Genomic DNA, 15,140 nt, shown 5'->3' on the forward strand with positions numbered 1-15,140 from the left:
TAACCCCCCCCTCCCCCCAAACAAAAAAATGGATCCACCAACGTAATCCAGGGTCAATCACAACATCCAGCATTGTCCACGACAACGACAATTCGATGAAATAAAAAAGAAAACAATTAAAAAATATATATATTTTTTAAAAACGAACACCCGTCGCATAATGGCATTTTGACAGATGCTGGCAAAACATAAACAATTGTACAGTTTCACGTCAACTGACAGGTAAGCCGTGATTGGGCAAAGACATCATGCCTTTGCCCAATCATGGCTCTTACAGAGTACTGAGCCCTGGTTAGGCAAAATCTTGCTCCTGACCTGTGGTCAAGTGCAAGCCTTTAGCCAATTAGGGCTTCACAAGGCGCATTGCCTTGTGGGGCATTCAGCGTTCAAACAGACCACCGAACGCCCTTATAGTTCGTGTGTTTGACAAACACACGAACTTGCGATATTCAAGCCCAACTCTAGTTACCATGGTCACATATATAGTTACATAGTATTTGAGGTTGAATAAAGACATTAGTCCATCAAGTCCAACCTAATATGCGATGTCCATGCCAAATGCGAAATAATATGCTTTTCATTCACCTTTCCAATGGCCATTGTGTTGAAGTGCCACTGGTTCACTGCTCTCTGGCCACTGCATATAGTCAATACTTCCAGGTGTCTAAAATAATTTCCCCCCACCACCACTGTGTGCTGTAATTCTTAATCAATACAAGACATACTGTACCAGCTGGCAGGAGAAACCACAGTATGCAACAGGGGACACAGGTATAAGATGATCCCTAAGATTCAAATGCCTACTATGGCAGAGGAGCAGTGAAGTTCCAGCATTTTACAACAATCACCATGGAAAAGTAAGATAAAGCATGTTCTTTTGCAGCATGAGGATTGACTGGCTCAATGCTGATTGGCTGGGAATCTGGCTTCCCGGCCAATCAGCATGGAGCCGGCCAAACAGCATGGAGTCAACTTCCCTGCCAATCAGGAAGCCCGGCCGCGAGTCATTACACACCGCCTGGCTTCCTGATTGGCTGGGAAGCCGGCTCCATGTTCCCTCATGCCACTGCCAGTCAGAGGAAATCTCTCTGAGTGGAAGTTCCGGTATCAGGGGTATGTATCAGAGCAACTCAGAGCAACTCGGTATCAGCTAGTATCAATACTAGTATTGGTATCGGTGCAACCCTACCTACTATAAAACCCTTTTACTGTACGTCACATGGAACTTTACTGAGCACCACTATCCTTTTTGTTTATTTTTTCAAAGTCATATGATATATTTTTGTTGCCAAGGCCCTTATTGTTTGTATATGTCTTCTAAAGAGTCCAAATCACAACACTGCGATCTTCATCTCTGTACTCATTCCTGTGGAGAATGAAATGACAGTTGAAGACATTGTAGTGTTTTGACTACACAGGTATGGCAACTGATCACAGGTAACTCATCAGGTAGGAATCAGTGTTAAGGGTATACTATCATCTTCAACATGACTGCAGTTGTCATTATCTGCCTAGTCACTAGTGTGGATAAAGACACAATCAATGCAACACTTTGCTAGGGTGCCTGCATGTACACAAACACAAATAATATCTTGTTAACTTTTTCAGCAAAGTAAAATCTGTACCCTGGACCTTAAACTACTTTGGATGGAGGCAGAATACAGGTATTCCTCACTTAACGACCGAGTTCCGTTCCTACGACCAGGTCGTTAAACGAATTGGTCGTTAAGTGAGGAACTCTATACAGTACTGTACTGCATTAGTACAGTACTGTATAGCGTTGCCGATGTACAGTACTGAACAGTGTACTGTACATCGGGCAATGAAAATACTCACGGGGACGCGCTGTGAAGAACGGAGGACGTCACTTCCCCCGGCGACACGTCGCACTGTAGTGTAAAATAAGCAAGCCTTTTAATTAATGTAAACAATTAAAAATTAGGCCTTTGCAATATTCAAATCTTGAGTCAGAGTTGGAGCTCCGACACTTGCTTTGGCATTACAGGCTGCACTTAGACAGGTGTCTATGTATTTCACTTTGAGATTTTAGCACTATTGCTGCTTCAATGCACAGGAATACTGTTAGAACCCTCTCAGTAGGGCTATTATAAGGCTGCTCCCAGATCTACAAAACCACTATGAACAATCAATAGTAGAATGGTCACTCATGGTGCTGCAAGCCAAATAGCACCAAAGATGAAGAGATTGTGCCAGAACAGCTAGTTCAGATCCTGTGCATATAACCAACAAAGAATGAACTTTCACACAACAATCCTCCAGTTTAAATAATTTTTTTCTTAATTAATTGCCGCATAAGTAGAACTTGCAAGAGGCTCTGACATATTTTGTGCTGGACTTAGCATTGCTATTTAGAAATGGTCCTGCTGCTGGAAAATTTTACACTACTGTAACAGCTGCCTGTACTCTGTCTCTAGTACATTTGATACCAATCCTCAATCATTAAAAATGTCCTCTTGCTGGCAGGATCATCAGTTATTAATTAAATAAAATCTCCAGATTTAAATCTTATCCCCTTACCCCCACCACTTATAAGTAATCAGTACCAAAGAAATGTATTTTTACTCACCTAAATTCATGGTCACTCTAGTCCCAAGCCTTCTCTCTTCCTCTGCTTACAAACATCCAGTTCCTTCTTTAGGAGCCCATGTCACTGCTTGTGTGATGTGGACACATCCTATTGGCTGTCCAGCTGCAGGGCTCCCCTCAGGAACCAAGAGAGAAATCCCTGCAGTGACAATCAGGGACTGGCCAGTGCTGGTACATCGGTAGCACTGGACAACCAGTCCCTGATGAAAAACCTGAATGGCATACTTAGGCGGGCATATCTTGCTTTACAAAGTAAGAAAAAAGTGATGTGCAGGGTGGATGAGAAGGGGTGGAATTGTGGTTATTTTGTACCCAGAGATGGGCTTTAGTAAGATTTAAGATTGCTATTGAAATTACAGATTTCAGTGACTGGGTTAACATGTTTTTCAGATGGTTCTAAGAAGCTATTTTATGACTAATTAATATCCAGCATGAAGTGCCTTGGAGCCTCCTGCACATCTTACTTGTACTTTTACAGAAGTATAACATTATTTCAATTGGATGATTTGAAGAAAGTGTAGAAGACACCATAGTGAAACATCAATAAACTGCAACATGAGAACATAATGAGTGCTCACTGTTTACTGCATAGGGTACAACTGGTTCCCTAGAGGGCCTCATATTCCTTACCTGTCATAAAATCATGCAGAGCAATCTTTAGACCTGACTTCAGCAAGGTGGCTTTCCATTCTATTATGGATTCACCGGCATTATAATATACATTGTAAATAGTAGCAATCCTTTTACTTTCTCCAAATGTATACCCACTTAGATATAGGAAAATACAGTTTTCCATTACTCAGGAGGTCCACATTTGTTGTTGTTTACACCAGGATATGGATCTCTGTGTGCTGATTTACAAAGAAAAGAATGGTAATCAATTCCAACTATCTGAAACTCATAAGGTATACTTTCTGTTGAGACTGCATCACAAAAATGTTGTTTCAGTTTTGTGGTAGGCTGTATTGTGGCATCATTATTTTTCAGACTTTTTATCTTGACACATTGAATAATTTTGTAGTTTTTTTAAGTGATGCACAAGCTACAGTGGCACTAACTAATAGCTAGCTATTACTATTTTGATTTCTGAGTTGAGTAATGTGCTGTTTTCATTATTTTGTCCACCACTGTATTTTCCAGTTCTGTTCATGCCTCTTTTGGTGTATTTTGATTTCACAGTCTATAGTTCTTTTAAAGTTTATTGTTACACTAAGCTGACCTGTGTGGTTGCATTTCACACATTTCACACATCAGAAATGTCAGTTATAATCGTTTGACATGAGTACACATAATACAGTGATATTTCCACAAGATCATCCTAGTCAGAAAGTCATTGTACCTTTACAAACTGTATTTATGCTTGGTTAGTTTTAACAGATCTGGTAAAATTGCTCCTATCACAGTTACTGCACAGTCTGTTCCTGTGCAATACAAAATATGGTGACCTTGCCTTTCAGGCTTCCTACTTATTGGAGCTTAACATTGGATTGCTTTATTGCTAGCCTCCTGGGGTACATTCAAACTCAGATGGGTAATTATGATTCAGCAGTAGGTGCATAAGCATATGTGCACAGAACACTGGACACCAGATAAAGATGCTGATGATTGCATGATGGGTTTGTTTAACTGTGGCAGTAAAATGAATAAACCTGTTTTGACATAATCAGGGATTTTGCTGTTACTATAAAAATAAACACTGAACACAGCCTCAGATAGCATCACAGTATATGCCAGCAATATTTTAAGATTATGGGATTCAGTTGTATATTATTTTATTATTATGTACTGTATATGCATCTATATAATAATAAATAAAACTACTTTATTTAATATTAGCTAGCATGATCAGAATTAAATCCTAATAAAACATTATCTTCCCAACCTGCTATTTTGGACAGTCAATACCTATAACACTTTTCATTTTCACTGAAGTCTGCAGAGCTTGACAATTGTCTTTTCTGTCAGTAATTATTTCTATATGAGGTTGCAACCTTAACTCCATAAACATCCCATGAGCCTTCATGGCAGGCCAAGTAATACCTTTACCACCTAGAGCTGCGGATGCACCTATACCATTTTTTCCAGATTGAGCACAGACAGTATATAGCAATGCATAATACTACCAGCTATAGAGGAGTACATATCTCAGCAATACATTATACAACAATGCAGAATACCATCAACTATAGAGGACTACAAATCCCAGCAATTCAGTATACAACAGTGCAGAATACCATCAACTATAGAGGACTACAAATCCCCGCAATACATTATATAGTAATGCAGAATAAAGCACAGGGCAGAAACAGCAGGCAATATTTCTTAAGTAGCTGTGGAGTTCAGGTGAAGTTTTGCGAGCACCATACCTGTACATAGAGCACTCTGTGCTGCCACTCTGCTCCGGGTGCCGGCCTGATGTCTCAGATGGACATGTGCAGAGGGTCTCAGGAGGGAGAGATGTGTGGGTCATGATGTCACCAGCAAATTCAGGACCTAGGGCAGCCACTTTATTTACATAAATTAAAGTGCCTGTATCGGTTTTCGGTATTGGGGCATTTGCACGAGTACTCATGCAAATGCTCGGTATAGGCGCTGATGCCGATACTGGTATCAGTTTTGGTGCTTCACTCATTTTTTTTTGTAGCCAAGACTCCTAATAAGCCAGAGAAGACCCCTCCCTCCATTACTCTGATGTGACAATTGCAGGGGATTATAAGGATGTAATAAAGAAATTAGTATTACACATGATTACAGATATCACAGTTTATAAATAACTTCAGCAATTTTGCAGTAGATACATATACAGTATAAATCTTATGTTTTCATGGAGGTTGAATTTTATATGGTGAGAGTCTGACTCTGTATCAGAAAGAAATGAGAGAGCTAGAGGCAGACAGAGGACAGAGGAGAAAGTAGGTAGAGCAGCTAGACAACAAAAATTATTTATTATAGACTTGTGGATAACCTTTGGGCTCAGGTTGACCATGAGTTAAATCTAAACTCAGCTTGTTCCCAGTTCACCGAATTGGCAAACCACATGGTCAGTTTTAGCCTTTTTGCCCACTCATGACTAAATGAGAGCTTCCCGTCCAACAGCTCGTGTTACATGTATAGTCAATGAAGTCAGCCAGCACCCCTCGCCAGATTTTTGACATTCATCATCCAACAGTCATTTACAATGGGAGAAGATCATTGTGGCAAGGGTTGTCATGTTTGTGGGTTGTCAGGGCATTGTTTATCATGACTGACATAGTGTTTACATCTTGGGACATTGTTGGGACTTTTAGATACAGTGTGTGTTTTTTTTTACTTTTAATTTTTTATTCTGTGAATGAGTGACAAGGGGTACTATATAACCCCAACTTATTTACATATGTGGGTAGATATCTGGGGCCATTTGCAGGGTGCCTTGCCATAGGAGCCCACCCTGGCAATGGACCTTGTCAGCATGTTGATGGGACAAGCATTAGTATTCATGGGGCCCAGTAAAGCCCACCTGACAGAGACGCAGTCAACTCCTGTTCAGCTTACCTTTCAGCCCTCCCCTCATGAAAGTACTGTCTGTACCCCCCTATCTATGACATTGACTACCCCCCACTGATGACCCTGTCTGCTCCTCACCACCAGCCTGATGCCCTAGGCTTTTTACAGTACTTTTTACAGCACTTGTGTGTATATTTACTTTTTTAATTGTTTGTTAATGAGTAACAGGGGTACTCAGTACCCCTTTCTCACTTACATAGGGAGAGGTACAGACATCTGGGGGACTTATCTGGCTTATCTTAAAGGAAGCTTCCAGATTCTGATAAGTTTCCCTTGTGGAACCCCACATCACTGGGCCAGGGATATAGTGATGATGCACTTGTCTGCATCAACATGGAGACAAGGTACCTTGCATGGGGGAAGCTTTTCTCCCCCTCCAAGGTACCTTCCCAATGTTGAGAGGATGTTATGTAGTATGGTTCAGAAGGGGTGGGTGCATGCTCGCTGCCCCCCCCCTTTCCTGGTTGTATGCCTGGATAAGGTTTGTATGGATTTGGGGGGGATACTCCACAACAATTTTGTTACAAACCCAATGAAGCTGTCCAGGAAATGTCATTTAATGGCAATATTTCTTTTTTCTTTCTAAATGTCAATTTGGCAGCAGTACAAGTGTGCAACTTTTCAAGCAAGTTAATGCATCCCCATGCATGTTATGTAAAGGAATTGTGTATATGTAATGCTGCTCTATAGGTCACAAATAAAAGACCAGCTCTTCGCTGAGCAGCATTTTATTTTATTTTTTTGCATAAATATGTCCCCCATGCCTAGCTAACCATGACCCTTTTTTAATGAAAGCTTGCAAACTGGCCATATAAAATGAAAGAAAAAGTAGAAAGTTTACATCAGTGGGGTTCAGGTGTTATGTTAGGGCTTTGCATATTTTTTCAGTGTTTGGCGAACGTCCAGCTAACCGAGCCAAACTTTGCTTGATTTACTCTTCATTGTTTGTATAATGTCAATAATAAGAAAAGAGCTTGCAGGGAAGTATACCATTATTCATAAATGCATTGGCAAGCACATTGTACTTGTGGCTAATGCATTATATGCTGTGTATGGCTTACTTTAGAAAGTTAATAACCACCTAAAAAGTACGTACAATGAATCTAAAAAAACCTCAAGTCAGCTCCAATTTAATTGAAGTGATTGCCCAGGTATTAGGGAAGCTGGAAAGTAAATTACAGTTACCAAATACCTACCCTTGAGCTGCCTGAATTGGGTGTTGATATCAGCAGTGAAGACTGATAGTGGAACCCATATTGTAGAGCTGCTGAATGTCAAATCACCTAACCTTGGAGCTTTAGTTAACATGACATCAAATTGGAGAGCTGTGAGACTATGAGCTAAGTTTTGCAATGACTTTGCTTCTCTAGCTTGTCTCTGTAATGCCTGGGTGATCTATTAAAGTAAATGTAATTTCCTGTTTAATGTGTCAGTGCGAAAATCCGTGTTCATGATAGTAAGCAATTGTGGTGGTCCTAAGCACTCCTTATCTCACTTGGAAAGACATACAGGGATGAACGTGATGTTAAAATAAAAAATAGCACATCTAAATCCCCTCCTCATAACCTAGCTTTAGTCTCCACCAATGTGCAGCCGTGTGGTCAAAATCACATCAGTCTTGCTAAGCCTCACGCCTTTTAGAGGGTTTAAAAATCAGTACTGCACCACTGGAACAAGACAGCTTAGAGCTATTCATATAAAATATAGAAAAATGATTAGGAAAATAGTGCCCATTTGTGAAGTTAATTGTTACTATCAGTCATATTTTTGCTTCTATGTATCATGTGTTAACTTTTTCTAATAATTATTTAATTATTCTCTTATAATTCTTTTGTTAGGCCAGATATGCACTTCTTGGATGCAATTTGCTGGTTCCCAATGGTGTACTACATGGTGGGCTGCATTGACAAGTAGGTACATCAACTTAACCCATTGTGTTATGTGTTGTCTATGTTTGCTGTTTTTTAGCTGTGTGCTTTGCATGAAGACTATTACTAAAAGTAAAAAAAGTTTTAACATGTACTTTTGAATTTTACAAATGTATTATAAATTAATTGAGAGTCACATGAGCTCCCAGTAGGGTGTATGTGTGTATGTATGTACCTATGTATTTATTTTTAATATAATTGTTCTGCATACTAACCACTTCAAAATTACAGCCAGGATCGTATTGGTTGCTGCAGGCACTGTTCTCACATAGGTGTGGTGGAGAAAATATAGGACAGCCATGAGTGGGATTTGCACTGTTCTCGTTATATGTGTAGCACCCTCCAGATGGCTGGCTACACTTTCAGCCGACCAGCAGATTATTGCTCTCTTAAGGTTGCGCTGGCTCTCTCCCTGCTTGATGGACAGCTGAAGGGAGAGGCAAGAAAGGATCTTCATTGGCTGCAGCTGCAGACTGGGCAAGCCTTCCACTAGCAACCGGGGTCAGGGGGACTTGGGTTGGTGCAGAACAGCCCGTGTAATGGCATCCCCTCCCAGACCCAGGAGGACAGAGTGAGAGACACATGCAGCTGCAAGACACACAGGCTGATGTTCTGCATCCAAAAAGATGGAAGTATTCCCTTGTGAAGTCAGGTACCCAACAGAATACAGGGGAGCCTGGGTGTGTCTGTCTGCGGGAGCATATTTGAAGGATTGAGCACAGAGAGAGATAAAGGGTGGTTATGCAGTGGAGAGAGCTGAATGACTGCTGTGTATTGTGGCTAGAGCTAAGAGTGCCAGGAGTCCAGGGTATGTGCTATACTATACTGCTGTGGGATAGACCATTTGATGGCTGCAAGAGATTGCCTCAAGCTATGGTACAGAAGGACTCAGGTTTGATACAACCCACTGCTACTAGAGATTGTCTGCAGCCTGGAGAACTACAGAGGATTCTGCTACTTGGAGAACATGTGGCTGCCATGCTAATTCTGGAGTGAGTGTTCTAAAGGATCCTGCAAGGTCATGTTTTGCTGTGTTATTTTTTCCTGTGTTACTGCTGCAGAGACTGTGTTCCAAAAAAACACGCGTTTAGTGCTACTGCTGTTCCAGAGTGCTACTGTTGTTCCAAAGTGCCACTATTGTTCCAGAGACCTGCTGTTACAGAGTGTCCTGCCATTCCATTATTCTGCCATTCCAGTCTGATGAGTTGCAGAGACCATTTTTGCAGAGTTTCAGTGGCTGAGTATCATAGGGCATAAAAACCCAAATGGGGATCATCATCTATCTGCCTCCACCCAGGGGCTGCAATTGTTTTCTACCCCACTACCACCCTGAGTGAGAGAGTAATCCTGGAACTGACATCAACAGGAAAATGACTTCACCTTTGTTCTGGTTTGGTGAGAGGCCACTTGGCCCTTTTTTCTCAAAGTCTGATTGCTTCTGTGCTACCATTTGTTTGTTGAGAGAGTTGCTGGTAATTGTGTTCTTCACTGTACTGATACTCTACTTTGTTATTTTTGCCTAGCCCTATTCCTTTTACAGGGCTTTCCTGCTAAATAAAGCCAATTGAAATGGTTTTCAGAAGTCAGTGGCCAGTCAGGTCTAGGTGCAAGGGTGGCTTCTTTATGGGTAGCTGTACATATGTTTAATATTATCTAACTTCATTTTGAGATGGTCATACTGCAAAAATTGGGCTGCTTTGAAACAAGTATTGCTCAAATATGCCTCTGTTCAATTTGTGGGCAATTTTGCCAAACATGGCAAAATGTTCAGGATTTGAAACATATCCTATTGGAACCCAACTAAAGTCAATGGCGTTTTTTTTATACCTCTAGAGGGCAACTACAGCAGACAAATGCTGCAAAATTACATAGGAAGCCAACCACATGTGTGAGGAACATGTTGCTATTTAATTAAAAGGGAAAAATGTGGAGCCATTTTATGCCACTTTTAGGGCAATATGGAAATGATGCAAATTCTTCAATTTACAACTTTGTGGAGTCACTGAATGCTGCACACACTGTTATGGAATTACTATGGTGTCAGAGACTCACCCCGCAGCCGTCTGGCCAGGCACCACGGTGCCACCCCCTTCAGCAGCGTCTGCTCGCTTCAGGAGAGAGACGCCGACAACCGCACGTAACTCCGCCCATATCTCGCCCCTCTGCCGATAAGACGGCGGGAGATTCAATTGCTCGGTGTTCTATCAATGTGGAATGTTGAGCAATAGCTCCCTCCATCCCTGCACCGCTCTCCATCCTGAATTGAGTTTAGACGGCCAGGAGCCTTACCAACAGATGCCCGCTGCCACTGACATCTTCCCCCCAGTTTGATCCTCTGTCATATTGCTGCCACATTGATCCACTGTCATACTCCTGCAGATGGTTCCTGTTTTCTGCATACTCCTAAACTGCAAGTAACTCGTGTTGACTGTGGCTTGACTAAAACTTATTCATGCTCATAATTAGTTTTCTCTGCATCCGCATACTGAATTAAGGGGACTGTGTTAGCTTGCATCCTCATCCATAGAACTTGTGTAGACTACTGGTTATCTAGGTAGTAAACCAATGCATGTAAATATTGCACTATACTCCTGTCTGCTTGTAACCTAATCCATACCAGAACTACCTGACACCTCGCAACCTCATAGAGGGGTCTGTATTGCGAGACTACATATCCCCTCAGACCCCGGGGTATAATTTCTACTGTGTTTCAGTTTTCTGTTACCATTATTTACATTCAGTTGTTACTATTTCCTTAAAGCGCACTGCGTACGTCTGTGGTATGACTCAAATACGGCAGCGCAAGTGAACATCCTTATGTTAATGATGGTGTATGATGTACATGGGTTCTGCACTCACTCTGCTACATTATAGAGTGTTTTCATGGATCCAACCCTGAACCACCTACTTCTACAAGGCTTATTGCCTGTATTGCCTGTATTGGCATGCGGATACTCCGCAGCTGTGATCCAAAGCAAAAGAACAGCCCGCTCGAGCGTGACATATGGATTGTTTCTTGGATTCCCAACAGTGGCACTATATGGTGGTAGCTCATTCTTTGCACTATATGTCAACATTTTTTATATGCCTTTCTTTGTACACTGCATCAACAGCACCCCAAACAACATTGTTAAAGAAATGTAAGTCAAAAGGCTTTCTCGTGTAGTATGAGCCTCAATTGGTGTTAGTTTAAGAAACAATATTAGTTGTGTATTGGTCTGCTTCCCAAAGAATGTCACATTAACCAAAAATTAGATCGTCAGCCCTCTGGGGTTAAAAAGTAGCTCATAGCATCCCGTTTTCATGGCATGGCATTCACCCTCTCTATTTGTCCTGGTGACCATTGTCACTGAAAGGGAAAGAAAATCCCAAATTTTGAGTTATTATCAGAACAGGAATACATGAAACATCTTCTAATGGGGACACTAATGCTGATGGAGCTCCTGACCACCAGGGATTTCCCTCACTTTGGAGGAATTTCCTCTCACTTCCTGTTGTGGCTATCGGACAGGAAATGTAGGTAAATCTAACCAATAGGATACAGATGGCAAAACAAATCTGATAGCACCATTCATTTAGAAATCAGAATTATTATTGATATGCTGTAGTGAGAGAAATACTGAAGCAGAAGCAGTACCATTACCACTGCCACTTAGCGGGGACTGTATGTACTGTAAATTTAGTAAATATTTGCTCAGTCACAGACTAAGAGAATAGGCTGAATATGGCAGCTAAGCAGTGGAAGCTGTTAGTAGGTGTGGAAGCATCTGAGAGCCAATCATGGTTCATTTAGATAAAATTAAGGTGGTCATCATTGCCTGTAGACAGGCAAATGTGTCTGCTTATCCCCATCCCTCCAGCTGCGCTGAACATCCTTTCTGATAACACACGTGCAACAAGGTAGGCCAGCATCTCTAGCGGTGGTGGTGCTACTTCTGCTTCCTGCTTGTCTACCAAGGGTAGCACAGCTGCAACGGATAGCAGAGGCATATCTGCCACCAATGGAAAAGACCATTGAAGGGGCCTTCCACAAAAATGATACAAGTCACAGATTAGATTTTGATTGGTGCAACCTGAAAGGGTGTCAGGGATACCGGCACAGGTGACCCCACACCTGCGCAGGTACCCACACAGGCAGACCAAACACTTATGACCACACCGGACAGGGCAGAATGTATTATATACAGTTGGGAGGGAGGGGTACTTTTTGTTTGTAAAGTGTTTGTTAATGATAAAAAACGTAATCAAAATAATCTGATTAAAAAAAGTAAATGCACTTTTATTTAACAAGAAAAACATAAGGGCCCTATTTTAGAAAACTGTGAAGCTAGGAGAAGAGCAACAAAGTAGACTCAGGGCCGGCGCTAGCGCAAGGCAACATGGGCACTTGCCTTGCGGCGCCAGGGAACAGGGCGGAAAATTGACAGTGACAGTCGGCCGCCCCGGCATAATTTCGGCTCCGGCCGTCCGATCGAGACCAGTGTGGGCTGCCTCTGCAGACGGCATCTGAAGGACGAGTCCCCGCCGGCCACAGCGGCGCTGGCCTGTGCAGTCTCAGTGACAGTCTCACTGTCTCGTCCTTGGCTACGTCCTACGTCAGTGAGTGACGTAAGTGGCCCCGCCCCTGGTTCCCCTGGCCGCTCAGACCGCATGTAAAGAAGCGAGGGCTGCAGGAGGCGGAGCAACGGCGGCGTCATCCTGGAGACGACGGCGACCTGTTGAGGGACTCGGGAGCCGTCCGGAGCACAGGGGGGCGGGGGGACTTCTGCCGCTTCGGCAGCGGCGATCGCTGTCTGTTTTCTCTTCTCCTCCACCCGGAAAGTTCGCCGCTAATGGGAGCTGGCACTGGCAGCGAAGACACAGGAATTGAAAAAACTAAGCTTCTCCTTCACATGATTGGTTATTTGAAGTGAACACGGAAGCACCTCACTATTACTATCTTTCCTACTCTAGAAAATCAGGCTCCCAGAATTGTACATTTGCATATCTTTACTAAATACACAAGTCCATCAATCAAGTTCGTAATTAATTATTAGTGTTAAGAGTTTCTGTTTTGGAAATATACATTTCAGCTTTATGGATATGTCTTTTATGAAAATGTAATATATTTTTATACTTAAAATGCAATCTGCTGGTCAGTTGTTTTACACCTGGCACAAACTGCTAAGCATACTATTAAAATTGTCAGGCATACTATAAGCTTTATTGTTTAATTTTTTTAGTATGTGCTGTAACTTTAATTGCAGAAATATTTCTAGACAGTAGAGGTAGTTCTAGCACAGGAGATTTGTTGATGTACGTGACAGCTGAAACTGCATTATATGTGCTGCACCACCAATGAAGATAAAATACAACCAAAATCACTGCGAGAAATGGGTACCCATGTGAATGCTGAACAGCATAACACAGCAGAATATGAATTAAGCTGAGAAGTGATATATAATGTTTACCATGAAGAATTCTTTAACATACTCATCAGCTTTTCACATACTGATGCAAATTTAAATATCCCTACACTTAGCAATTCTACTGAAGTGTTTAATGAGTTAGTTAGTATAGAATATGTCATGGAGGTTACATATTTTTAAACTGCATCACATAAGTAACATCAAAACATATACAGCAGATGCCTGCAATTCTATATAAAATAAACTATCTATGAGATAGAAACAATATAAAAAAGCAGCAGTGCAAGGCATTTAGTTGCTTTAATTAAGCAAGATAAAATAATCCTTCTGCCAGGCTTACATGTTCTAGTCATTCACGCAGAACAAGACCTGCTATTTGGCTGCTTCCTGTGTTTGCATAGCACCTTTTAGCTACTACAGTCATTTTATTTAAACTCATATAGTTCTTCACTGAATGATTTTTTAGGACAAATACATTTCAGCGCTGTTATTTTTACTGAACATTTGCACTGCATGCTAACGTTTATAAACCACAGGGTAAGGCTATGCGTCAATATCTCAGTTAGGTAGTGAGAAGGTATTTGGGGAGCTACTGAATGAAACATGCAATTTAAGGGCTGATATTGTAAAATGTGACATGTGTGAGGTGTGAAGTGCAGTGAGCTTAAGTGATACTAAGCCAGATTAACTACAGTGAAACAAAGATGAAATGAACCAGCTCATACCCTGCAATTAATGTTTGAAATACACAGGCTTACTTCAGCCCATGTAATCAAGTATATCTAAAGGCATTTCTTTTTTTTCATTTAAGATAGTGAATGACTGGATTAAAACTAGGTATGAACTTTGGGTTTGGATTGACCATAGTTTGACCCAATCTGAAGTAGTTTCCAGCTTAAAAAAACAGCAAACTAATGCAATTGTTTTCAGCCATAGCAACCAATTAGACACATCTTGGAACTGTGGTCAAGTGGCTTAGAAGGGCAAATCATAGTGGTTTTCTTATGTACCAGTCTATGTCCCTATAAAAGTCAGAGTTTCCAGCAGCCTTTTGTCAGTGTGTGTGGAGACTTGGAGTAGATGGTAATAGCAGCCAGAGTGATTTTGAGGATAGATAGTCTATCTATATCAAACTAATATTAGACTAATATTCATTGCTATTCAATGGTATACTCAGAGCTACACAGTGCTATACATAGTGCTGTTTAGTTGCCTACCCCACCTAATGCATTTTTATTGGGGTTTTGCAGGGTTATTTTGTTGTCTTCATTGATTTTTTTATTTTTAATGTTGCTATTTATTTATGTTTACGTTGTTGCTGATACAGGCATAGCTGCTCTTTGTTTGCAGCACATCATTGCATAATAGTGAATCAAAATCACTGCGTTGCTAAGTGCACCTCAATCCCCCTGTTTTGTCCTTTCTAAATGTTGTCATGTGGCTTATGTGCATCTTGGCATGCAGCTAACTCCCATATATTTCAATAAACCAGACTGTGTGAATAGATCTTGTGGGTTTATTAAGAGAACAGAGTAGGTAAAACTGGTAAACACTGTACATACAGTAAGCACACATAAATTCAACTACATCTACCACAGTGTGTGGCCAGGGGCGTAGATAAGGGGGGGGATAGGGGGGTTCACCCCCCCCCCCC

At 41.4% G+C, this 15,140-nt stretch overlaps 1 protein-coding gene across 1 annotated transcript in view; it reads left to right on the top strand.

The window, feature by feature from the left end:
* Positions 1-15,140, top strand: part of LOC108790014 (potassium channel subfamily T member 2-like) — a 424,109-nt gene that overhangs the window by 287,830 nt on the left and 121,139 nt on the right. The window contains exon 20 of the mRNA XM_018560180.1: positions 7,989-8,060. Coding sequence (XP_018415682.1) covers positions 7,989-8,060 — 72 coding nt within the window. The remainder of the gene's footprint in view (positions 1-7,988; positions 8,061-15,140) is intronic.

This window comes from Nanorana parkeri, unplaced genomic scaffold (assembly GCF_000935625.1).
Source record: "Nanorana parkeri isolate BGI_ZX_2015 unplaced genomic scaffold, ASM93562v1 scaffold438, whole genome shotgun sequence".
Taxonomy (NCBI): domain Eukaryota; kingdom Metazoa; phylum Chordata; class Amphibia; order Anura; family Dicroglossidae; genus Nanorana; species Nanorana parkeri.